The sequence below is a fragment of the Lepisosteus platostomus genome, chromosome 7 (genome assembly GCF_059453375.1).
Source record: "Lepisosteus platostomus isolate fLepPlt1 chromosome 7, fLepPlt1.hap1, whole genome shotgun sequence".
Classification (NCBI taxonomy): domain Eukaryota; kingdom Metazoa; phylum Chordata; class Actinopteri; order Semionotiformes; family Lepisosteidae; genus Lepisosteus; species Lepisosteus platostomus.
In genome coordinates, this window is record NC_142617.1 from 28,235,893 (window position 1) to 28,263,731 (window position 27,839).

General features: G+C 37.5%; 1 protein-coding gene across 3 annotated transcripts in view; it reads right to left on the minus strand.

Annotated features, from left to right (window-relative positions):
- tmprss15 (transmembrane serine protease 15) overlaps nucleotides 1-27,839 on the minus strand; it is a 299,749-nt gene that overhangs the window by 253,618 nt on the left and 18,292 nt on the right. For all 3 annotated transcript variants that reach the window (XM_088639735.1, XM_088639736.1, XM_088639734.1), the window contains exon 3: nucleotides 20,649-20,716. In XM_088639735.1, coding sequence (XP_088495861.1) covers nucleotides 20,649-20,716 — 68 coding nt within the window. The remainder of the gene's footprint in view (nucleotides 1-20,648; nucleotides 20,717-27,839) is intronic.

The following is a 27,839-nucleotide window of genomic DNA, read 5'->3' on the forward strand; positions in this document are numbered from 1 at the left end:
CACCCGTTGCTACCCAACGCAGAATGGTGATTGGCTGACACTATCTGACACCCCTCTGATTGAAGAAAAAAGATGTGCTGGCGTGCTATACACACTACCAGGAAGAGGATTTCTTTCTATTCAAAACGTGTATTTTAAAAGTTTAAGAAGTAAAAACCTTACAGCGTACACAGATTTCTAAACTGATCAGGATCGTTATCTTTGTCTTATGCATAATAATGTTCACCGCTCTGTCCAGCAAATTAATAATAAACTTTATTTTATATAGCGTTTTAAACGAATAAGTAATTAGATTGCTCATAAACCTAATCACTTGCTTTTTCTTTTTATTTAGGCTCAGATTTCAACTATAGATCGTATTATTAATAACCATAATAACAACCAACCAACAAAAACAACCATATAAACATAATGGTGGTGCTGGACCTTCCAGTTTTATTTATTTATTTTTTAATCGCGTAACATAAACATATTACCGTATGCAAACTGTACTGTATACAATATGTATATGTATATTTAATGTCTTAACTGTGCCCGTTTAAGTATTGATATCTTATGATATCAGAACACACAGCTTCATTAGCGAATACATATGCAGGACAACTAGAGAAGACGTTTTACAGAGGATGGATTTTTAGGAACATCCCATCATATTCACAACGTGAAATCTAGAAAATAATATTACGTAACCAAAATCCGCAATATGGAAACAGAACCTGTGTAATTGTTGATAGATGATGTACTCGTAACATTTTTTCAAGACGAACTACAACATTTAAAAAATGACTTGTATGTACTTGATATCTCTAATCAATCCACGGGTCCCAGCACAAAACGAAAGTAAAACGCATACCGTTTCTCGCTTCTTATTGCTCAAAAGTAATTTGACCGTATGAAATGCATAATATACACCTAGAAACATATACGTGAGCAGTACTTAAGCACTGTAGTATCGGTGTTAAGACATACCTCTCAAATACTGTAAATCAAGTTAAAAATATCTCAAGACCGATTCTGGTCGTAATGAAACCATGCAAGGGAGTTTTTATGTCCGTTGCAGTTCTTTTGCAACATGAATATAATTATATCGTTATTAAATTCTTTAGATACGCGATTCCATATTATATTCCCTTTTAATCAAATTCTAAAAGTATGCTTGTTGACTCCGGTATCGCGTTAGTTAAAGACTTCGATGCTTAAAATGTTTAGGGAGAAATGGAATACTGGTGTGTATGTTTTCTTTAAAGTACCGAGACCAGCCATATACTGTATGTTTAAGTTCCAAAATTAATATCGTTTATGGGCTTCACACGCGTTGCAGTATGCTCAGGCACTAAGTAAAAGGAGATGCTTCGTATTGCTTGACTAATTTTAAAAACTAAGTTATAAATATAAAAATTGCAGGCGCTGCTCTGGTGCGTCGGCTCCTACACAGTGCCTGTCTGCCGTAAGCGTTACAATATACATACAGTACCCAACACTGCTTGTACCCATCTGTCATGCAAATAAAACACCTTGAACTGAATTGAACTGAGGGGAGAAGGGGGGGATACTAAAGCCAATACTGGCTCAACGGGCTTTGACGTGCTAATGCGTTGGTTTAACGGTCCGGGTGTGGCAGGCTTCCAATGTCAACTCGACTCGATTAGAAGACAATGAACGTATTTTAGCCCTAAATGAATTAATAGCAAACATGGTTTACATAAAATACATTTTTCCAAGAAAGTTTATAATAATACGATCTATAGTTGAAATCTGAGCCTACTTTAAAAATAAAGGAAAAGCATTTTCAGAGAGCAATCACGCTGTGTTTATGTAGAAAAAGTGATTAGGTTTATGAGCAATCTAATTACCTATTTGCTTAAAACACTATATAAAATAAAGTTTATTTAGAGATGAATGATCAGTGTCGCAGTTTAAATAATGTGAGTCAGGAAACTAACACAGCGCCACCGGATTTAATAACACAATAAAAACGCTATAAAATAATGTGACACAGTACAGCACAGTACAACAATACTGACCATGACTTTAGAAGCATAAATTACTTTACACTCAATTTAAACACAAGCTGTCTTTCTGTATGAACCTCTAAGGTGGTTCATACAGAAAATGTAGAAATGCATTAGCCTGATCATGATTAAAAAACACATAATTAAACACGCGTTTGCGATTTAAATCAGAACACGATTTAAATCAATATAAATGTTTATATTGTAACGCATACTGTCCAGCCTCCATTTCTCTATAAAAATTTACTGTTGCACACACACACACAATAGAAGCAGGAACCGCTGTCAGAAGGGAAGATATATTCAAAATATCGCAAATATCGATCATGTTGCGATATTTTGAAATATAAAAGTCAATTGATTGTCCATAATATCGCTTACCTATTTTTTCGAAGAAATGTTTGTTAAAATAAAAGTCCAGCACCAGCTGGATTCGAACACACAACCTGCCAGCTGGTAGTTACGCACCTAGACCAGTAGGCTACAAGACAGCTCGTATGATCACGTAGGCGAAACAGCCTTACACAGTCCTGCCGCAGTACACGGATATAATCATACCGTTATTAAATTCTTTAGATACGCGATTCCATATTATATTCCCTTTTAATCAAATTCTAAAAGTATGCTTGTTGACTCCGGTATCACGTTAGTTAAAGACTTCGAAGCTTACAATGTTTAGGGAGAAATGGAATACCGGTGTGTATTTTTCCTTGTGATATTTTAAGCTCTAGTTGAATGATAGGTGTCGCATTTTAAATCATTTTCGTAGCTAGAAATTATGAAATGCCCTGTTAAAAGCAAGGAAGTTTTTATGCCCCATTGAAGTAAAACAAAATGCCTGACAAAGTATGGCTTGGACAGATTCCAAGTGCTTGTACAAATGTGCTAAAGAAATTATACTTTGAGTATACAGCTTGTCCAAAGTCATCCATTATCAATACTATTAGTAATATCTTCAGTAAAGGCTTTGATGCATAAATATTTCTGATAAAGGTAGGTTGTGTACTTCTGTCCAACTGAGCAATCTTGCTTTCATAATATATACCAACATTTTAATGACTGATGATTAACATGCTGTAATACACAGTTCAAAATTAAAGGCTCAAATGCTGTACATGAGAGGTTAAGCTCCCCCTGGCGGTTTTACAAGGCGACGCCGGATAGTTAGTCACGTGACACACGTGATACCGCGTGATACTGCGTGATACTGTGACACGCCCACCGGGGTATGCCGCGAAATACCTCACCCATTTTGAATGGCTGCATCTGTACTGTATTTCATTGCACTTTGACAGATCGTCTTAAAATCACTTGTTGTTAGAATATCCCCCAAGAGGATATAGAGGATATCCCCCAAGAGGTATCCAGGTAACAGTGAAACGGGCGTACAGTCTGGGGAAATAGGCCATTTTCCATGTAAATAGTTCCCTGGTTCCGCACCCCTTGGTGTCTCTCTCTCTCTTTCTCTCTCTGTCTCTCTCTCTGTCTCTCGCATTATTGGTGGGCTTGTCTTGTGTCTCTCTCTCGTCTGGGTGCGGGAGTGCTGCTGGTGGGTGGTGACGGAGAAGAAACAAAGCGCAGTTTTTAACTCTACAAGTCTGGGTCTCTTTCGTCCTCAATGAACCCAAATTCATTACATTGGAGTCAGATGCGGGAGGATGGACAGTGAACAGCCGATGATGTCGGACTCAGAGAATTGCCTGTTCCCCCAGCCCCGGGGACTCCGGAGGCCGTCGGGAAACGGGAACGGGGCGGCCTAAAGGAGGGAAGGCTGCCCTTGAGCGACGCTACCCCAGCTACCAAAAACCAGAAGGAGTGCTTCACCCCGCCTGCTGTGGGAAGAGTTGGCCACAGCCGGGGCTTATTCCTTCCCTACCGCACCGAGGGCAGACCCTGCCAGGCCCTTGTTGACAACGGTTCGACCATCACCCTGCTGCGGCCTGGTGTCCTGCCAGGCACCGAGGCAGCCGGACCCCCAAATACCCTGGCCAAGACAGTATGTACAGTTATAATTCAAACTTAATTAAAAACTACACATCCCAGTTACCATGGTGGTGCTTGTGATCATTGCGTTTAACCAATGAAACAGGGCAGAAAATCATATACATGAATTTAGGGCTGAGTTTGGAAAGCTTAACCTATCAGCAACAAAGCAAAATCTACACGATAGGCTACCTCACACTGTCAGTTACACGACTGTGTATGTCGCTTAAGCCACTCCTATTTGGCATTTTAGTTCAGAGGCGGGAAGATGCCCCCCCCTCCACCCTCTGGGTACCTGACTTGTCACCATCTTTAACCTTTCCGTGTATGAATCGCAGTAGGTAGAGATACGTATGAAAAAAAGTTCATCCCAGCTACAATACATATATATTTTTTATATATTTTTTTGGTTAGAGGGAGCAAAACATCAGTATTTACTGCTAGTAATTAGTGTACGATTAAAAGTTGAAATCTGGGCCTTAATGTAAAGTTAAAATCTCAACAAACAAAACAATGTAGGAAATGCACACACGAAAATAATGCGAAAATAAATCCGTTCTGACATCTCAAATCGGTTTCAATCAAAGTCTCCAAAACGAACAAGAAAAAGAGCATTTTCAGAGAGCAACTGCGCTGAGTTTATGTAGAATAAGTGATTAGATTTATGAGCAATCTAATTTCTTATTTGCTTAAAACGCTATATAAAATAAAGTTTATTTAGAGATGAATGATCAGTGTCGCAGTTTAAATAATGTGAGTCAGGAAACTAACACAGCGCCACCGGATTTAATAACGCAATAAAAACGCTATAAAATAATGTGACACAGTACAGCACAGTACAACAATACTGACCATGACTTTAGAAGCATAAATTACTTTACACTCAATTTAAACACAAGCTGTCTTTCTGTATGAACCTCTAAGGTGGTTCATACAGAAAATGTAGAAATGCATTAGCCTGATCATGATTAAAAAACACATAATTAAACACGCGTTTGCGATTTAAATCAGAACACGATTTAAATCAATATAAATGTTTATATTGTAACGCATACTGTCCAGCCTCCATTTCTCTATAAAAATTTACTGTTGCACACACACACACAATAGAAGCAGGAACCGCTGTCAGAAGGGAAGATATATTCAAAATATCGCAAATATCGATCATGTTGCGATATTTTGAAATATAAAAGTCAATTGATTGTCCATAATATCGCTTACCTATTTTTTCGAAGAAATGTTTGTTAAAATAAAAGTCCAGCACCAGCTGGATTCGAACACACAACCTGCCAGCTGGTAGTTACGCACCTAGACCAGTAGGCTACAAGACAGCTCGTATGATCAGGTAGGCGAAACAGCCTTACACAGTCCTGCCGCAGTACACGGATATAATCATACCGTTATTAAATTCTTTAGATACGCGATTCCATATTATATTCCCTTTTAATCAAATTCTAAAAGTATGCTTGTTGACTCCGGTATCACGTTAGTTAAAGACTTCGAAGCTTACAATGTTTAGGGAGAAATGGAATACCGGTGTGTATTTTTCCTTGTGATATTTTAAGCTCTAGTTGAATGATAGGTGTCGCATTTTAAATCATTTTCGTAGCTAGAAATTATGAAATGCCCTGTTAAAAGCAAGGAAGTTTTTATGCCCCATTGAAGTAAAACAAAATGCCTGACAAAGTATGGCTTGGACAGATTCCAAGTGCTTGTACAAATGTGCTAAAGAAATTATACTTTGAGTATACAGTTTGTCCAAAGTCATCCATTATCAATACTATTAGTAATATCTTCAGTAAAGGCTTTGATGCATAAATATTTCTGATAAAGGTAGGTTGTGTACTTCTGTCCAACTGAGCAATCTTGCTTTCATAAAATATACCAACATTTTAATGACTGATGATTAACATGCTGTAATACACAGTTCAAAATTAAAGGCTCAAATGCTGTACATGAGAGGTTAAGCTCCCCCTGGCGGTTTTACAAGGCGACGCCGGATAGTTAGTCACGTGACACACGTGATACCGCGTGATACTGCGTGATACTGTGACACGCCCACCGGGGTATGCCGCGAAATACCTCACCCATTTTGAATGGCTGCATCTGTACTGTATTTCATTGCACTTTGACAGATCGTCTTAAAATCACTTGTTGTTAGAATATCCCCCAAGAGGATATAGAGGATATCCCCCAAGAGGTATCCAGGTAACAGTGAAACGGGCGTACAGTCTGGGGAAATAGGCCATTTTCCATGTAAATAGTTCCCTGGTTCCGCACCCCTTGGTGTCTCTCTCTCTCTTTCTCTCTCTGTCTCTCTCTCTGTCTCTCGCATTATTGGTGGGCTTGTCTTGTGTCTCTCTCTCGTCTGGGTGCGGGAGTGCTGCTGGTGGGTGGTGACGGAGAAGAAACAAAGCGCAGTTTTTAACTCTACAAGTCTGGGTCTCTTTCGTCCTCAATGAACCCAAATTCATTACATTGGAGTCAGATGCGGGAGGATGGACAGTGAACAGCCGATGATGTCGGACTCAGAGAATTGCCTGTTCCCCCAGCCCCGGGGACTCCGGAGGCCGTCGGGAAACGGGAACGGGGCGGCCTAAAGGAGGGAAGGCTGCCCTTGAGCGACGCTACCCCAGCTACCAAAAACCAGAAGGAGTGCTTCACCCCGCCTGCTGTGGGAAGAGTTGGCCACAGCCGGGGCTTATTCCTTCCCTACCGCACCGAGGGCAGACCCTGCCAGGCCCTTGTTGACAACGGTTCGACCATCACCCTGCTGCGGCCTGGTGTCCTGCCAGGCACCGAGGCAGCCGGACCCCCAAATACCCTGGCCAAGACAGTATGTACAGTTATAATTCAAACTTAATTAAAAACTACACATCCCAGTTACCATGGTGGTGCTTGTGATCATTGCGTTTAACCAATGAAACAGGGCAGAAAATCATATACATGAATTTAGGGCTGAGTTTGGAAAGCTTAACCTATCAGCAACAAAGCAAAATCTACACGATAGGCTACCTCACACTGTCAGTTACACGACTGTGTATGTCGCTTAAGCCACTCCTATTTGGCATTTTAGTTCAGAGGCGGGAAGATGCCCCCCCCTCCACCCTCTGGGTACCTGACTTGTCACCATCTTTAACCTTTCCGTGTATGAATCGCAGTAGGTAGAGATACATATGAAAAAAAGTTCATCCCAGCTACAATACATATATATTTTTTATATATTTTTTTGGTTAGAGGGAGCAAAACATCAGTATTTACTGCTAGTAATTAGTGTACGATTAATAGTTGAAATCTGGGCCTTAATGTAAAGTTAAAATCTCAACAAACAAAACAATGTAGGAAATGCACACACGAAAATAATGCGAAAATAAATCCGTTCTGACATCTCAAATCGGTTTCAATCAAAGTCTCCAAAACGAACAAGAAAAAGAGCATTTTCAGAGAGCAACTGCGCTGAGTTTATGTAGAATAAGTGATTAGATTTATGAGCAATCTAATTTCTTATTCGTTTAAAACAGTGAAATGTCAGCTGCAAAAGATCACCCGGTTTTCGCACATAAAAAGTGGTTATTAACTCTTGAAATCTGTTTTTATAGGTTTTAAAGTCATGCAATGTCTGCCTGTGTCACCCAGTTTCTATGGCCAGGCTGTGGTCACTGAGCCTGTACTTCGTCAGGGTCTGTTTCTTTTTGTTGTTTCTTATCTTGGTCAAATATTCAGCTAGTGTGTATTGTCTGTTTAGGGTTCTTTAGCATTCCAGTTTATGTTGTGTTTGTGTGTGTGTGTCCCAGTGTGTGAGATATTGCTGTTTGATCTGTGCTGTGATGTGCTTGAGTCTTTCGGTGTCGGTGTGACTCAGGCCAGTGAGCCTCAGGACCTGCTGGCTCAGGGGGCTCTGTTTTGGGCTCAGCTCTTGGCTCAGCAGAGCTTTGTGGGGGTAGGAATTTTGGTCGCTGTTTTTTAGGTGTAGCCAATATTTAAATATTCTTTTCTGTATGTTTATCAATAGTTGGTACTGGCCTAATTCGGCCCTGCACCAGTTGTTAGGTGTTTTTTCAATGCACACAGAGGATGTTTCTACAGATCTCCATGTGCAGAGTTTCTGTGGGGTGTTTGTCCCATTGAGTGTAATCCTGGTCTGTGAGGAGACCCCACACTCCACTGCCGTATAGGGCAATGGGTTGGATTACACTTTCAAATATTTGGAGCCAGATTCTTGTTGGTGGGTTGATGTTGAAGAGCCTCCTTCTTATTGCGTAGAAAGCCGTGAGTGCCTTCTCCCTCAGTGCCTTCACTGCCAGGTCAAAACTTCCAGATGAGCTGATGGTATATGTAATATGCAGAGATACAGATGCAGCCATTCAAAATGCACGGGCGATACCGCATTATTTTGCGGTGCGCTTTACGCAGTCTACCGCGAGTTACCGGTAAATACCACTAGTTACCGTAAATTCTCCTATAATACCGCAAGCAAAATAATAGTATCCAGAATTTCCGCAAGGTGGAGCTAATAAAGCGAGGGCAGGAGTGGATCGCAGAAGGCATAATCAGCAAATTAGGAAAACAAAGAACAGGACAGGTGAGACGTTTATCCAGAGAGCGAGTGATCAGAAAAAGGAACAGTTGTTACGCCCAGGTTTTACGCTCTCTCTCTGCTGAATGAATAAAAGCATTTTATTAAAAACGCGTTTGCGTTTGTCTGGGTATTTACTTTGTAATCTGTGGTTTACATCTACTGTATTGTTTTGAGATGCCAGTTTTAAAGGTGATATGTAAAATAAAGTTTTTTATTAATGTTATAGAAAAACATGATCAGATTTTCCCTGGTTCAGAAAAAAGACGATTAAAATCTGTAATCTTTCCACTTGTATGTCATCGGAAAATACAATAAGTTTCTGCTTTGTGTAAGGATGGTATCAAAAAGTAATCTAAGTGGTGAGAAAGCTGTGCTCCTCAAAGCGCTTTACAGGATAAAAACAATAACAACAATAGTGGCTGGGCAAACGATTTTTTTAGAGAAATACAAAATGAGATATAATGATGTGTTCCGGCTAAGACATTAACGAGCACAACCCCCCTCTCTGCGGGAGTGCTGGCTGTGACGAATTAAACCGGTTTCACAGGTACAGATGCAGCCATTCAAAATGGGTGAGGTATTTCGTGGCATACCCCGGTGGGCGTGTTGCGGTATCACGCGGTATCACGCAGTGTCACGTGGTTAATCGCACGTCATTTGACGCTCTGCCGGAAACTATCCGGCGTCGCCTTGTTAAACCACCAGGGGGAGCTTAACCTCTCACGTACACCATTTGAGCCTTTAATTTTGAACTGTGTATTACAGCATGTTAATCATCAGTCATTAAAATGTTGGTATATTTTATGAAAGCAAGATTGCTCAGTTGGACAAAAGTACACAACCTACCTTTATCAGAAATATTTATGCATCAAAGCCTTTACTGAAGATATTACTAATAGTATTAATAATGGATGACTTTGGACAAGCTGTATACTCAAAGTATAATTTCTTTAGCACATTTGTACAAGCACTTGGAATCTGTCCAAGCCATACTTTGTCAGGCATTTTGTTTACTTCAACGGGCATAAAAACTTCCTTGCTTTTAACAGGGCGTTTCATAATTTCTAACTACGAAAATGATTTAAAATGCGACACTTATCATTCAACTAGAGCTTAAAATATCACAAGGATCCTCAAGAGCACAGCAAAGAGTGTATTAAAAGACACTTGTATTTATCAACGTTTTCTTTTCCGTATACCAGATTTTATGGAACCACTTCAGAGGGGTGTCAGCCAGTCAGATTCCAGGAATCGGCACTTTAAAGGAAAAATACACACCGGTATTCCATTTCTCCCTAACGATTTTAAGCATCGAAGTATTTAACTAGCATGTGAAATAGCGTGTGAAAAAGTGGTAGTTTTAAGCTTTTCTGCTAATATAATATGGAATCGCGTATCTAAAGAATTTAATGACGGTATGATTATATTCGTGTGCTGTGACAGGGCTGTGTAGGGCTGTTTCGCCTGCCTGTCTATGCGAGCTGTCTTGTAGCCTACTGGTCTACGTGTGTGACTAACAACTGGCAGGTTGTGTGTTCGAATCCAGCTGGTGCTGGACTTTTCTTTTAACAAACATTTCTTCGAAAAAATAGAATAGCGATATTATGGACAATCAATTGACTTTTATATTTCAAAATATCGCAACATGATCGATTCTAAGTCATTTTTGATAACAATGAATAGTCACCTTCTTCCCTTTAAAAGCTAGCAAGACAGGTTTCGATTCACATTAGCTGGCGAGCCTTGTTAAAAAAACGAATGATAATGTAACATGCCACTGTTTGTTCATAAACAAAGTTATACTGAGATTTCCTTAGATACGCGATTAAAAAAAAAATAAATAAAAATTTGAATCTCCTGCGGAACACATTCCATAAGAATCAGCGGTTCTACAGTATATATCGCCTTTAAAGGTGGCTTCTCAAAACGCTTTGCGGGATAAAAACAACCAAAACAGCAGCAACAACAATATTGTATTTCATTGCACTTTGAAAACCAAGTAATAACTTAACTATACAGTACGTGCAAACGTTTCGTATGTTGCTGTCGTGAATGCCTGCGTACCCATAAGTATCTTATATACTTTGATATTTACACCCGGCACGGCACCGAGGGAGTGTCTGCATTTATAACTTAGTTTTTAAAATTAGTCAAGCAATATGAAGCATCTCCTTTTACTTTTAAGTCCCTTAAATACATTGAGCACAGCTTTCTCACCATCCTTACACAAAGCAGAAACTTTCCGATGACTCACAGTACAAGTGGAAAGATTACATATTTTAATCGTCTTTAATTCTGTCTTCAATTTTGCCTGTGGAGTGTATCTTATTGATCTCTAAATTGCATTTTGAGTGCAGTTTTTGACTTCTTTTAAATTGCATTTTGGGCGCGGACAGCACATACAAGGGTTAATGAACTGCGCCAAGAAATTTAAAATAGTATTCTTTAGGTGTGAGGGTAGGAGTGGACCGCAGCAGGCATAATCAGCAAACCAGGAAAACAAAGAACAGGACAGGTGAGATGTGTATCCAGAAATCGAGTGATCAGAAAAAGGAAATGGTGTTACGCCCAGGTTTTTGACCCAATTGTTTTAACTTGCTAATGCATCAGACACATTTCCTGGTGTATTGTGTTTTAAATAAAATAGGAGTGTCTTTCCCTGGCATTAGCTCATCGGTATGGTTTAAGTTTTATCTGTACCATACCATACAGTATATAGGTACAGAATTCAAGTTGCACCACTGTATCGCTTTGGTAAGGGGACGGACAATGACTAAAATCACGAAGACTCTCTCACACCAAATAATGAAGATGAAAAGAAACGGGAAGTCAACACGGGACATTGTACAGCAGTTGGCTTCGATGGATATCTTCGTTTCTGAAAGCACAGTGAGACGGCATTATAAAGGGAAGAGGAGGCAAAGAGAATCTAAACCGAGGACGATTAAAAGGTAAATACATTTCTAAAAATACCTTTCTTGCATGTAAATACAACTACGCACATTATTTTTAAAACTAACTGCTGATCTCTTTTTTTTCAAGTCCTATTGTGCGAGCTATCGACAAACTGACCGATGAAAATGATGAGCTACCGGCGATGCAAGTCCAAAGACGGCTATGGGCTGACCTCGGTGCGAATATAAGCCCGACAATGATAAGAAGAGTACGCAGGAGGCTTGGATGGAGATACAGAAAAACCAACACATGCCCCATGATAAGGCTAAAAAACAAAGAGGAAAGACTCAAACAAGCGCTCCAAATGGATTGAACAGGGGGAGGCATTTCAGGATGTACTTTTTACCGACGAAACAACAGTGGCTCTGGAACAGTTTTCAACAATGGCATTTTGCAAAAAGGGGAGACATGTGGACAAGCCAAAGCCCAAACATCCACTGAAGGTTCACGTCTGGGGGGTATATCTAGAAGAGGCCCAGGACCACTTCTTATTTTCGAAGGAATTATGGACCGTGTATTCTTCGAGGAAGTCGTGGTCACACAGCATGCTGCCCCATATATCAGGGAGCAGTTTGGATCAAGGCACCGCCTCTTTCAAGACAACGATCCGAAACACACAGCAGCAAGGGCGAGGCTTATAGCAGAAGGAGTGAACTGGGTGAAAACTCCAGCCGAATCCCCAGATCTAAATCCGATAGAAATGGTTTGGCATTCGTTGAAAGACTACCTTCGGAAAACCGCTAAGCCCGTCACAAAGCAGGAACTGATCGATGCGACCTATAAATTCTGGGAGGAAGAACTGACCGAACAAAATTGTAACAATTTTATTAACAGGCTGTTTCGTGTTCTTCCTAGGATTGTTGACCGGGGAGGTTGACATTCGGGAATGTAAGTCTGAGAAAGACAGTCACGTTTGTGGACAGTCTGTCCACAAACAAAACATGTAAAAAAAAAATGTTAAAAAAAACAATTACTTTTTGTCAATGAAAACCGGTGTGTGTGTCTCTCTCTGCTGGATGTCCCTCTCACAAACTGCTGAATGAATAAAATAATTTTATTGAAAACGCGTTTGCGATTGTCTGGTACAGTATTTACCTTGGTCCCTTTTAACTGTTTTTACGGTCTACAGTATTGCTTTGAGACGCCACTTTTAAAGGTGATATGCAAAATAAAGTTTTTTATTATTGTTATAGAGAAACATGATCAGATTTTCCCTGGTTCAGAAAAAAGACGATTAAAATCTGTAATCTTTGCACTGGTATGTTATCGGAAAATACAATCAGTTTCTGCTTTGTGCAAGGATGGTGTGGCGCTCCTCAAAGCGCTTTACAGGATAAAAACAATAACAACAATAGTGGCTGGGCAAACGATTTTTTTTATCGAAATACAAAATGAGATACTGTACAATGATGTGCATGAACAAAGGTATACTGCAATTTTCCTTAGATACGCGATTAATGCTTCGTAGGAGGAGGCGCTCTTTTCCTCTAGTCTAACAGTCTGTCCACAAACAAAACATTCCTGTTAGACAAGAGGAATTGAAAAAAAACAATTTTGTCAATGAAAACCGGTGTGTGTGTCTCTCTCTGCTGGATGTCCCTCTCACAAACTGCTGAATGAATAAAATAATTTTATTGAAAACGCGTTTGCGATTGTCTGGTATTTAGTTTGGTCCCTTTTAACTGTTTTTCGATCTACTGTATTGCTTTGAGATGCCACTTTTAAAGGCGATATGTAAAATAAAGTTTTGTATTATTGTTATAGAGAAACATGATCAGATTTTCCCTGGTTCAGAAAAAAAGATCTAAAGTGCTACACATAACTTTCTTAATTCGATGTATTTAAAACAGTGAACTACTGCAGGTGTAACATAACATTCAGAAATACAATCGAGAATAGTTTTGTGGTGTTTGTTTAGATGAAACGTTCCTAAAATGTATAACGTAATAAAATTAAAGACGATTAAAATCTGTAATCTTTCCACTTGTACTGTGAGTCATCGGAAAGTTTCTGCTTTGTGTAAGGATGGTATCGAAAAGCAATCTTAAGTGGTGAGAAAGCTGTGCTCAATGTATTTAAGGGACTTAAAAGTAAAAGGAGATGCTTCATATGGCTTGACTAATTTTAAAAACTAAGTTATAAATGCAGACGCTCCCTCGGTGCCGTGCCAGGTGTAAATATCAAAGTATACATTCCCAACAAGAATTGTACCCATCTGTCATGCAAATAAAACACCTTGAATTAAATTGAACTGAGGGAGAGAAGGGGGTAGGGGGACAGAGATACTGTAGACAGGACTCAAGGCAAATAAGATACTTATGGGTACGCAGGCATTCACGACAGCAACATACGAAACGTTTGCACGTACTGTATAGTTAAGTTATTACTTGGTTGTCAAAGTGCAATGAAATACAATATTGTTGTTGCTGCTGATCTGGTTGTTTTTATCCCGTAAAGCGTTTTGAGAAGCCACTTTTAAAGGCGATATATACTGTAAAACAGCTGATTCTTATGGAATGTGTTCCGCAGGAGATTCAAATTTGTATTTATTTATTTTTTAATCGCTTATCTAAGGAAATCTCAGTATAACTTTGTTCATGAACAAAGAGTGGCATGTTACATTATCATTAGTTTTTTTAACAAGGCTCGTCAGCTAATGTGAATTGAAACCTGTCTTGCTAGCTTTTAAAGGGAAGAAGGTGACTATTCATTGTTATCAAAAATGACTTAGAATCGATCATGTTGCGATATTTTGAAATATAAAAGTCAATTGGTTGTCCATAATATCGCTATTCTATTTTTTCGAAGAAATGTTTGTTAAAAGAAAAGTCCAGCACCAGCTGGATTCGAACACACAACCTGTGCGTTATTAGTCACGCACTTAGACCAGGAGGCTACAAGACAACTCGCATGAACAGGGAGGCGAAACAGCCCTACACAGCCCTGTCGCAGAACACGAATATAATCATACCATTATTAAATTCTTTAGATACGCGATTCCATATTATATTCCCTATTAATCAAATTCTAAAAGTATGCTTGTTGACTCCGGTATCACGTTAGTTAAAGACTTCAAAGCTTACAATGTTTAGGGAGAAATGGAATACTGGTGTGTATTTTTTTCTTTAAAGTACCAAGACCAGCTATATACTGTATGTTTATGTTCCAAAATTAATATCGTTTATGGCCTTCACACACGTTACAGTATGCTCCTATTCTTTTTATGCTCAGCTACTAAGATTTCCCTTCAGTGGTAAAATTCAATATCTACAACGGGCACAGAAAAGACGTTTACAGTAAGTCTTTCTACGACAGACCAACGGACCACGAGTGCCCCTGTCGGTCAACCAATCACGAACCGCGGTACCCAACGTCATCTTGCGTCATGATATGCGACACCGCAGCCAATTACCTGCGGTACGTGTCTGTACCGCGCACTTTGAATGGCTGCATCTGTAATTTCAAAGTAGAAGGGGGCGAGATTTCGTGTTAAATAATTTTTTTAATTAAAATTCATTCTATACAGCAATCACATATTTGGGTACCATTTGATAAAACTTTCATGCTTAAAATGTTTAGGGAGAAATGGAAGACTGATAATGGAATGGAATGGAATGAATGATAAGTGTCGCAATTTAAATAATTTTCGTAGTTAGAAATTATGAAACGCTCTGTTAAAAGCAAGGGAGTTTTTATGTCCGTTGCAGTAAAAGAAAATGCCTGACAAAGTAGGGCTTGGACAGATTCCAAGTGCATTTTTGCAATTTACGTTGCATTGTCCATTGTGCTGTTGTAATACAGTTTAAAATAAGTCTAAACTGTATCAGCTTTATTTATGGGTTGCAATTTAGAAAAAGTCAAAAACCGCACTCAAAATGCAATTTAGAGCTTTCTGGCAAGAGGAGACACACACATTAATAATGTAACATGCCACTGTTTGTGCATGAACAAAGTTATACTGCTATTTACTTAGATACGCGATTAAAAAAAATAAAAAAAATGTTGAATCCCCGGCGGAACACATTCCATAAGAATCAGCGCTTTTATATATCGCCTTTAAAGGTGGCTTCTCAAAACGCTTTACAGGATAAAAACAACAATAACAACAACAACAACAATATTGTATTTCATTGCACTTTGAAAACCAAGTAATAACTTAACTATATGTGCAAACGTTTTATGATATGTCGCTGTTGTGAATGTCTGTGGAGTGTATCTTATTTACCTGTCTGTCCTGGCTCTCTCGCTCGCCCTCCCCCCCTCTCTCCCTCAATTCAATTCAATTCAAGGTGCTTTATTAGCATGACAGATGGATACAATCAGTGTTCGGTATTTACTTTGCTTTGAGATTCCACTTTTAAAGGTGATATATAAAATCAAGGCTTTAACTTGCTTTAACTCTGCAAGTCTGAGATCTCGTATCTGTCCTATCCGAACCCGAAAGTATTACAATATGTATCTTTATAGCAGGTGGTGTACAACTTTTAGCATAGATTACACTTTCATAAAATGTATTTAAAAAATAAAAACGATTACAATCTAATCTTTCCACGTTTGATCCCAAGATCCCAAGAAAAATAAATCTAAACGGGGAGAAAGTTATGCTGAAAGTTTATTAAGATACATAGAAGACAAAGATATCAATTTATGTTGCATTTGTCTGATTATGAATCCAAAAACACATATATTTAAACACGCGTTTACGATTTATATCAAAACGCGATTTAAATCAATATAAATGTTTATATTGTAACGCATACAGTGCCTTGCGAAAGTATTCGGCCCCCTTGAACTTTTCAACCTTTTGCCACATTTCAGGCTTCAAACATAAAGATATAAATTTTTTATTTTATGTGAAGAATCACCAACAAGTGGGACACAATTGTGAAGTGGAACGAAATCTATTGGATTTTTGAAACTTTTTTAACTAATAAAAAAATGAAAAGTGGGGCGTGCAAAATTATTCGGCCCCTTTACTTTCAGTGCAGCAAACTCACTCCAGAAGTTCAGCGAGGATCTCTGAATGATCCAATGTTGTCCTAAATGACTGATGGTGATAAATAGAATCCACCTGTGTGTAATCAAGTCTCTGTATAAATGCACCTGCTCTGTGATAGTCTCAAGGTTCTGTTGAAAGCGCAGAGAGCATCATGAAGACCAAGGAACACACCAGGCAGGTCCGTAATACTGTTGTGGAGAAGTTTAAAGCCGGATTTGGATACAAAAAGATTTCCCAAGCTTCAAACATCCCAAGGAGCACTGTGCAAGCGATCATCTTGAAATGGAAGGAGTATCAGACCACTGCAAATCTACCAAGACCTGGCCGTCCCTCTAAACTTTCAGCTCAGACAAGGAGAAGACTGATCAGAGATGCAGCCAAGAGGCCCATGATCACTCTGGATGAACTGCAGAGAACTACAGCTGAGGTGGGAGAGTCTGTCCATAGGACAACAATGAGTCTTACACTGCACAAATCTGGCCTTTATGGAAGAGTGGCAAGAAGAAAGCCATTTCTCAAAGATATCCATAAAAAGTCTCGTCTAAAGTTTGCCACAAGCCACCTGGGAGACACCCCAAACATGTGGAAGAAGGTGCTCTGGTCAGATGAAACCAAAATCGAACTTTTTGGCCACAATGCAAAACGATATGTTTGGCGTAAAAGCAACACAGCTCATCACCCTCAACACACCATCCCCACTGTCAAACATGGTGGTGGCAGCATCATGGTTTGGGCCTGCTTTTCTTCAGCAGGGACAGGGAAGATGGTTAAAATTGAGGGGAAGATGGATGCAGCCAAATACAGGACCATTCTGGATGAAAACCTGTTGGAGTCTGCAAAAGACCTGAAACTGGGACGGAGATTTATCTTCCAACAAGACAATGATCCCAAACATACAGCAAAATCTACAAAGGAATGGTTCACAAATAAACGTATCCAGGTGTTTGAATGGCCAAGTCAAAGTCCAGACCTGAATCCAATCGAGAATCTGTGGAAAGAGCTGAAAACTGCTGTTCACAAACGCTCTCCATCCAACCTCACTGAGCTCGAGCTGTTTTGCAAGGAAGAATGGGCAAGAATTTCAGTCTCTCGATGTGCAAAACTGATAGAGACATACCCCAAGCGACTTGCAGCTGTAATCGCAGCAAAAGGTGGCTCTACAAAGTATTAACGCAAGGGGGCCGAATAATTTTGCACGCCCCACTTTTCATTTTTTTATTAGTTAAAAAAGTTTAAAAAATCCAATAGATTTCGTTCCACTTCACAATTGTGTCCCACTTGTTGGTGATTCTTCACATAAAATAAAAAAATTATATCTTTATGTTTGAAGCCTGAAATGTGGCAAAAGGTTGAAAAGTTCAAGGGGGCCGAGTACTTTCGCAAGGCACTGTAGGTGACTATTCATTGTTATTAAAATGACTTAAATTCGATCATGTTGTGATATTTAGAAATATAAATTTGTTTGATGCGAGTGAGGTTTTATTAAATCTCTGACCAAGGGAAACATTTCATTTTTTCAAAGAAATGTTTGTTAAAAAAAAGTCATGGCTCCAGTGGGATTCGATCACAGACGGTGTGTTGTGGGAGTCAGGAACCTAACCCACAGCACCACCAGCAAGGTCACATGGAGAGTGCTGAAAAAGCACTACAGAAACATTATCAACAGACAATGTACAGCGTGTACTATTCTTGTGTTGCGGTACATTCATATAATTATATCATTATTAATTTCTTTAGATACGCGATTCCATATTATATTCCCTTTTAATCAAATTCTAAAAGTATGCTTGTTGACTCCGGTATCTCGTTAGTTAAAGACTTCGATGCTTAAAATGTTTAGGGAGAAATGGAATACTGGTGTGTATTTTTTCTTTAAAGTACGAAGACCAGCCATATACTATATGTTTATGTTCCAAAATTAATATCGTTTATGGCCTTCACATGTGTTACAGTATGCTCCTATTCTTTTAATGCTCAGCTACTAAGATTTCCCTTCAGTGGTAAAATTCCATATAAATATTCAATACTAAAACGGGCACAGTAAAGACATTTAAATCTTTCTACGACTGACCAACGTACCACGAGTGCCCCTGTTGGTCAACCAATCATGTACCGCGGTATGACGCATTATGAAGCAGCCAAATGCCCGCAGTACGTGTTTGTGCCGCTCACTTTGAATGGCTACATCTGTATGGTTTGGTTTCACTTTGTGGCATCAAACAACTGGAGATTGTTGGTTTAAAACACCAAAAGATCAGCGTTCGATTCCAGTCAATGTCCAAGTTGTACATTTTGTTAAAATTGTTACATTACATAACAATTATTTGCAGTGTAATGGAAAATGAAACACATTTAGTTTTTAACTGAAGTCAATCAAGCAGGGTGACTCAATGGAAGAGTTCTCAGCGTGCCTTGCCAGTTGCCTGGGTTCAATTTCCAGCCAAAGTTCAAGTTGTGTGTTTAACAAAATTGTGATAATTAAGACTTTTTCTCTATTGTCATTTTTATTAATTTTATATATCATAGTGTGTTAAATATTAAAATAACATTAATATAAATAGCAATAATATGGATGGACCTATATAAAACGTGAAAACATATAAACAACCCGCCACTCCCCAAATGTTATTGAAGGTGTTTTTATCAATTGACCCACAGGCACATTATTCCAATGACCTACTGGCTGAACTGTAGGCCAGGTATTTAATGGAAGTTATTAACTATCCAGAGTCTGTTACTAATTATCAAGAAAAAGGGGTAACTACGTGAAAAAGAAAAATGAAAAATAAATATACTGTATAAATAAAATATTAGAGCTTTTAATTATAAAACAAGTATCAGGATATTTTTAAATGAATTATAGAAATCATTACATAATGTTTCATGCAAATGCGCTAATCTTTTTTTCAATTATGCTACCTACACCCCTTTGGAAATGGACCAAAAAATAGTTCACTTAAATATGAATAAACACTGTAAATGTTTACAGTGAAAACACATTGTAATGTATTTGTTATGTATTAAATTATCAGTTTATATACAGGTAGTTATATTCATTACACAATTAATTTTAAAATAAAGTGTTTTATCATTTGTAAGCTACTCTGAGTTAGTTTGCTACTACAGGCTGTTTTTTTTCCCTCATGGTACCAGGACACAGAGCTAACAGTCTTGGTTGAAGATTAAGTTAAAGCATGTTTTTGTTGCTACAGTAAAAAGCACAGCTCACATACTTTTGTCCTAGCATGAACCTCGATAGTTAATGTTAATGTGGAAGCTCACAGTACAAAAAACTCATTTATTGATTTGTGAAGCAAAAACCAAAAGAGTAATAATTAAAGTACAGTACCTCCAGATCCCTCTGTTTCTGTTAATTTATTGAATCATTTGTAGCTTATCCCGTTCTTCAAGTTTAACTAAACAACTAAACAGTTAATTTAATATGCAAATGTGTATTAATGCTTGTTAGGTATGATGATGGTCAGATAAAGTATAACTCACACTACAGCATGACCTGTTTTGAATTTCATTTGTAGCACATCTCCTTAAAATTGCTGCTCCACCTCTCCCAAGCAAACTGCAAACTGATCAAATGCCATGTAACTTGTCCTTCAGAGAAGAGAGTAAAAATAAAATTGCAGCCCATACCCCTCTAATTGCGAGGAGACAAAGCAACTGTGCTGTCCATGTGTCAAACTCATTCGTCACTCTAAACGACAGCAAGTGACCAAGATAAAGACTTTAATGCAGAAAATGTTTATGAAGAAGGTGGAATACTGTTATCCACTTTTTTATTTTATTTTTAGCAACCACTACCAGCTATATACAGAATGTATCATATATTTATATTTATAGACTCATACAGTTTATGACATTCAGAGACTTTATACTTTATTTTTTTCTTTATCCTTTATGATTAGTGAAGAGATGCACTAATGAGTTAATACACATTGAATTCTGATAAAAAAATAAGATGTACTGTATGTGGCAGTTTTACAGAGTAGTGCAGTCAGATTATTTGAAAAAGAAATTACACTCAATGCTATTAAATACACATTGTGTTCAAATTTACAAGTTGAACATAGGTTTGAAAATAATGTAGAAATATGTATTTGTTTACCTGAAATCCAAGATTTCACAGCTCTTATATTCATTTTTCAGAGAACTCTGTGCATATACAGAAGAAATCTAAAATATAAAAGACATTGAATTTTGTTTATGTTGAGTTCCATATTCCATAAGATAAGTTAGAAAAATAATATTTTTAAACAATTAAAAATAATATTTTTTATAAAATACAGATACTGTATCCTCGTGCCTTTACACCTGGACCTGGATTATAATGCGGTGCGCTTGTCGCGGTATAACTCAAGTTACCGTATAATACCATATTAATACCGTATATTCTCACATAATACCGCATGGTACCGCAAGTAAAATAATAGTATCTGGAATTTCCACAAGGTGGAGCTAATAAAACTCAACCTCTCATGTTTGAGCTGTCGCCATCAAAGTCTTTACCAAAGACTAAAGACACAGCATTTCGTTGATCCAATCACGCATTTGTTTCCAATCATGCAAAGTACAGTCATTTTTGAGAATCTCAGATTCACCGTGCCTTTCACATGTTCATAAAAGATATTGATTTAGGAACATAAACATATTACTGTATGCAAACTGTACTGTATACAGTATGTATATGTATATTTAATGCCTTTACTGTGCACATTTTAGTATTGAATATTTATATGGAATTTTACCACTAAAGGGAAATTTTAGTAGCTGAGCATAAAAAGAATAGGAGCATAACTTGTGTGAAGGCCATAAACGATATTAATTTTGGAACTTAAACATACAGTATATGGCTGGTCTCGGTACTTTAAAGAAAACATACACACCAGTATTTCATTTCTCCCTGAACATTTTAAGCATCGAAGTCTTTAACTAACGTGATACCAGAGTCAACAAGCATACTTTTAGAATTTGATTAAAAGGGAATATAATATGGAATCGCGTATCTAAAGAAATTAATAACGATATCATTATATTCATGTTGCAAAAAAACTGGAAAGGACATAAAAACTCCCTTGCTTTTAACAGAGCGTTCCATAATTTCTAACTACGAAATTTATTTAAACTGCGACACTTATCATTCAACCAGAGCTCGAAATATCACAAGGATCCTCTAGAGCACAGCAAAGACTGTATTAAAAGTATACTAGTGACAAATAAGTTTTTTCTTATTGTTATAGAGAAACATGATCAGATTTTCTCTGGTTCAGAAAAAAGATGATTAAAATCTGTAATCTTTCCACTTGTATGTCATCAGAAAATACAAGAAGTTTCTGCTTTGTGTAAGGATGGTATCAAAACGTAATCTAAGTGGTGAGAAAGCTGTGCTCCTCAAAGCGCTTTACAGGATAAAAACAATAACAACAATAGTGTTAAGCTGGGCAAACCATTTTTTTATAGAAATACAAAATGAGATATAATGATGTGTTCCGGCTTAGAAATTAACGAGTACAACCCCCCTCTCTGCGGGAGTGCTGGCTGTGATGAATAAAACCGGTTTCACAGGTATTTTCAAAGTAGAAGGGGGCGAGATTTCCAGCGAAAGACACCTCCCCCTCCAAAACCCGGTAAGTACAGTACTTACTAGTTAAGAAAGCTAGGCTCCTCAATGAAATCGCTTTAACATGCTAATGCATTGGTGTAATAGTCCGGGCGTGGCAAGCTTCTAATGTCAACTCAACTCAATTGGAAGACAATGAACATATTCTAGCCCTAAATGAATTAATAGCAAACATGGTTTACATAAAATACATTTTTCCAAGAAAGTTTATAATAATACGATCTATAGTTGAAATCTGAGCCTAAATAAAAAGAAAAAGCATTTTCAGAGAGCAATCACGCTGTGTTTATGTAGAAAAAGTGATTAGGTTTATGAGCAATCTAATTACTTATTCGTTTAAAACGCTATATAAAATAAAGTTTATTATTAATTTGCTGGACAGAGCGGTGAACATTATTATGGATAAGACAAAGATAACGATCCTGATCAGTTTAGAAATCTGTGTACGCTGTAAGGTTAAACTTAAACTTTTAAAATACATGTTTTGAATAGAAAGAAATCATCTTCCTGGTACAGTATGTATAGCAAACCAGCACGTCGTTTTTCTCCAATCAGAGGGGTTAGACGCTCGGTTAAAAGCAAAGGAGATTGTCTGTTATAGTGGACATAAAAACAAGAGTTCACTGGCATTATTTCAACTTCTAAAAGGCTGAACAAGCTCATCAGGAGAGCAAGCTCTGTCATTGGGTCTGACCTGGACCCCTTGGAGGTAGTGGCTGAGAGGAGAATGATGTCCAAACTAGAGGCCATCATGGACAACTTCTCCCATCCCCTCTATGACAGGCTTGCAGGAATGAAGAGCACATTCAGCAATAGACTGATTTATCCACGGTGTGACAGGGAGCGCTACAGGAGGTCATTCTTGCCTTCTGCCATAAGACTGTACAACACATCCACCTTGCGTCTTGGCAGAGGCAACATCGACAGTGACCTGTTTCTGGACTAAACGCATCTACACATCTACTGCTACATCTGTTCTCTTTCTTTTTCTTTTTCTTTTTCCCGTTTACTACCATTTTTGTGCAATATATGCCAGGGACCTGTGCAATACATTTATATTTATATCTATATTTACATCTATATTTATATTCATATGTGTGATACGATTTTTCTGTGTACTGTTCTGTTCTAGTTTGTTCTTTGTGTGTCCGGACTGTGAGAAACTTTGTATTGTATTGTATGTATTGTACTATTATTATATAATTCATTACACTGTGGCTGTGTTGTGTGTGTTAAGCTGCTGTTGCACTGCAATTTCCCTCACGGGATCAATAAAGTATCTATTTATCATATCCTAGAAGACACAGACCGACGCCAGACCGGGAGAATCCCCTCAGCGTAAAAGAAAATGCCTGATGAACTAGGGATTGGACAGTTTCCAAGTGCTTGTACAATCGATGGAAATGTTCAAATAAATGTGCAAAAGAAATAAACAAAATAATCATTTATTTCTTTATCATATTGGCTAGCTAGTGTCCTCTCTTTGCTAGTTAGTGGCTGTGTTTCTGCGTTGGGTAGCAACGGGTGATGTAAACAGCTTAATGTTCGTGTTAATTTTTTTTAATTAAAATTCATTCTATACAGCAATCACATATTTGGGTACCGTTTCATAAAACTTTCATGCTTAAAATGTTTAGGAAGAAATGGAAGACTGATAATGGAATGGAATGAATGATAAGTGTCGCAGTTTAAATAATTTTCGTAGTTAGAAATTATGAAACGCTCTGTTAAAAGCAAGGGAGTTTCTATGTCCGTTGCAGTAAAAGAAAATGCCTGACAAAGTAGGGCTTGGACAGATTCCAAGTGCATTTTTGCAATTTACGTTGCATTGTCCATTGTGCTGCTGTAATATAGTTTAAAATAATTCAAAGTCTAAACTGTATCAGCTTTATTTAAGGGTTGCAATTTAGAAAAAGTCAAAAACCGCACTCAAAATGCAATTTAGAGCTTTGAGCAAGAGGCAAGAGGAGACACCCAAATTAATAATGTAACATGCCACTGTTTTTGCATGAATAAAGTTATACTGCTATTTACTTAGATACGTGATTTAAAAAAAATTTGATTCCCTTGGCGGAACACATTCCATAAGAATCAGCGCTTTTATATATCGCCTTTAAAGGTGGCTTCTCAAAACGCTTTACAGGATAAAAACAACAATAACAGCAACAACAACAATATTGTATTTCATTGCACTTTGAAAACCAAGTAATAACTTTACATGTGCAAACGTTTTATGATATGTCGCTGTTGTGAATGTCTGTGGAGTGTATCTTATTTGCCTGTCTGTCCTGGCTCTCTCACTCACCCTCCCCCCCTCTCTCCCTCAATTCAATTCAATTCAAGGTGCTTTATTAGCATGACAGATGGGTACAATCAGTGTTGGGTATTTACTTTGCTTTGAGATTCCACTTTTAAAGGTGATATATAAAATCAAGGCTTTAACTTGCTTTAACTCTGCAAGTCTGAGATCTCGTATCTGTCCTATCCGAACCAGAAAGTATTACAATATGTATCTTTATAGCAGGTGGTGTACAACTTTTAGCATAGATTACACTTTTATAAAATGTATTTAAAAAATAAAAACGATTACAATCTAATCTTTCCACGTTTGATCCCAAGATCCCAAGAAAAATAAATCTAAATGGGGAGAAAGTTATGCTGAAAGTTTATTAAGATACATAGAAGACAAAGATATCAATTTATGTTGCATTTGTCTGATTATGAATCCAAAAACACATATATTTAAACACGCGTTTACGATTTAAATCAAAACGCGATTTAAATCAATATAAATGTTTATATTGTAACGCATAGGTGACTATTCATTGTTATTAAAATGACTTAAATTCGATCATGTTGTGATATTTAGAAATATAAATTTGTTTGATGCGAGTGAGGTTTTATTTAGTCTCTGACCAAGGGAAACATTTCATTTTTTCAAAGAAATGTTTGTTAAAAAAAAGTCATGGCTCCAGTGGGATTCGATCACAGACGGTGTGTTGTGGGAGTCAGGAACCTAACCCACAGCACCACCAGCAAGGTCGCATGGAGAGTGCTGAAAAAGCACTACAGAAACATTATCAACAGACAATGTACAGCGTGTACTATTCTTGTGTTGTGGTACATGAATATAATTATATCGTTATTAATTTCTGTAGATACGCGATTCCATATTATATTCCCTTTTAATCAAATTCTAAAAGTATGCTTGTTGACTCCGGTATCTTAAAATGTAACTTCGATGCTTAAAATGTTTAGGGAGAAATTGAATATTTGTGTGTATTTTTTCTTTAAAGTACCAAGACCAGCCATATGCTGTATGTTTATGTTCCAAAATTAATATCGTTTATGGCCTTCACACGCGTTACAGTATGCTCCTATTCATTTTCTGCTCAGCTACTAAGATTTCCCTTCAGTGGTAAAATTCCATATAAATATTCAATACTAAAACGGGCACAGTAAAGACATTTACTGTAAATCTTTCTACGACAGACCAACGGACCACGAGTGCCCCTGTCAGTCAACCAATCACGTACCGCGGTGTCATCGTTCGTCACAATGCGCGACGCCGTAGCCAATTACAGTATGTGTCTGTACCGCGCACTTTGAATGGCTGCATCTGTACTATCCCTACATCTGTGAAACACGAAACATCATCTACTGTAAAGCTTTCAGTGCTGTGTTAATGTATATTCCAATCGCAATGGGGGCAGGGTGTGTGGGGAAACGTTTAGGCTGCAATTGAGTTGGGGCTCTATTCTTCACACCTGAACTATTGTTTTCTCTGAAAGCTTATTTTTTCCCTCTTTAGCTGATCTTTTGCTGCCTACGAATGCTTACACAGCTCCCTACGTGAATTCTCAGTATTGACTGAGAAAGCTTTAGAGGACTTTACAACCATTTTTATTTTCAACAAATTGTAAATATGGCGTTTACATTGGCGTTTATATTAATTTTTTCACTTAAGCATATGGAGGGGTGTCAACTTTCAAAGAGAGCTCCCAACTTTCCAGCCATTGCAAAGGGTTCAACTGTAGCAGCCACAAATAAATATTTTATTTTTTTCTCCTGATGGTAACTGTAACAAATTGTAATGTTACACATCCTTGTGAAACAATCATGACGTTCTCATCCAATCAAAGGTTTTATGATTTTTTTATTTTGAAATCGTGATCTTGATATTCAGGTGTGAAGTAAGTTAACAGCTTCAGATTTAAAAGGTTATTGATAATATCTTCCATGTCACATTAACATTGGAATGTTCTCACAAGTGTAAAAAGAGGCGATACACAATGTGTCTCCTCTATAACTCTTCAGTTTACAGAGAAATTCCACCAGAGCCACACAACATTGTCCAATAATACTCTTCTTGTGTCTAATTTCCAGATAGTAACCCCGTTACAAAACAGTGCATCAGTCATTGACTATGGTTAAACAGTACATACGATGTCTGGTGCAGTTTCAGCGTTCACTTTTCTTTATTCTGTACAGAACCATGATGTCTCATCATTGTTTAGTACCAATAAACAAGGGGGCTTCATTGAACTCAACTGCACTCCAGTAAATAATGTACAGTTTATCTGCAATGTTAGTTTAGCAGGATTTGCGTGATAAGCACGTTGTTTAATGGGGATGGCATTCCCCACGTCTATATCACTGTACAACACAGGTTTGAGTTGGAGCACCTTCCAATACATATAACTACTGCATGATTTCTTTATCCATTTCAGCTAAATGAGGGAAATTAAATCAGTCAGAATCTCAGAGTGACAATTCTAAAAATATCCCTTCTTCCCCCTTTGTTTAACTTAAAGAATTTCACGAAGAAATCCTTAATCACAATACCATCACTTAATTTATCCAGATACACAAATTCACACCAGAGCCAACAACAAGCTATAAAAGTGGACTATTTTTATGTATTCACTATATAAAAAATAAACCAAACAAACACTTTTATCGGCCTTTGAACAATGGTTCAATGGGGTGCAGTGCTTTGTTCATTACCACTACAAGGACAATGGAATTTTTTTAAAAAAAGAAACGGATGTCAAAATGTTTCCCGAAAAATCCACCTGTGATATTTAAGCTGCTTAGTTACACAATTCCATATTCATATAACTATCAAGTGAGTGATGTTAAATCATTACAACATTTATCTTTTAACAATAACAGCAAGTGGTGTTCTTACTATGTATTCTTATAAAAGGATTAAACATTATAACTTTTTATGAAAACAGAATATATGCTTAATAATGTTAGAACAAGAACATTAAAACCAGAACCCATGTAAGTTACGTATAATATATATTAATATAATATTAATGCATAATTAAAATATTTATGATAAATGTGGTAGGTTGTGTACTTTTGTCCAACTTAGCAATCTTCCTTTTATAAAATATATCACTTTTTTAATTTTTAATGATTAATATTCTGTAATACACAGTTTAAAATTATTAAACGTCTATAGAGTATACAACTTAAATTCTTAATTGGAAAAAGATTGTCCCTCAGCAGTGACTTTTATCTGAAACTGGGCATTTTCTTGTGACAGCTCAAATGCTGTACATGAGACATTAAGCTTTATTAGCTCAACCTGACAGTTTTGCAAGGTGCTTCCAGATACTATTATCATATTTCAATTACACTGTGGTATAATGCGGTATATAGAGCCAT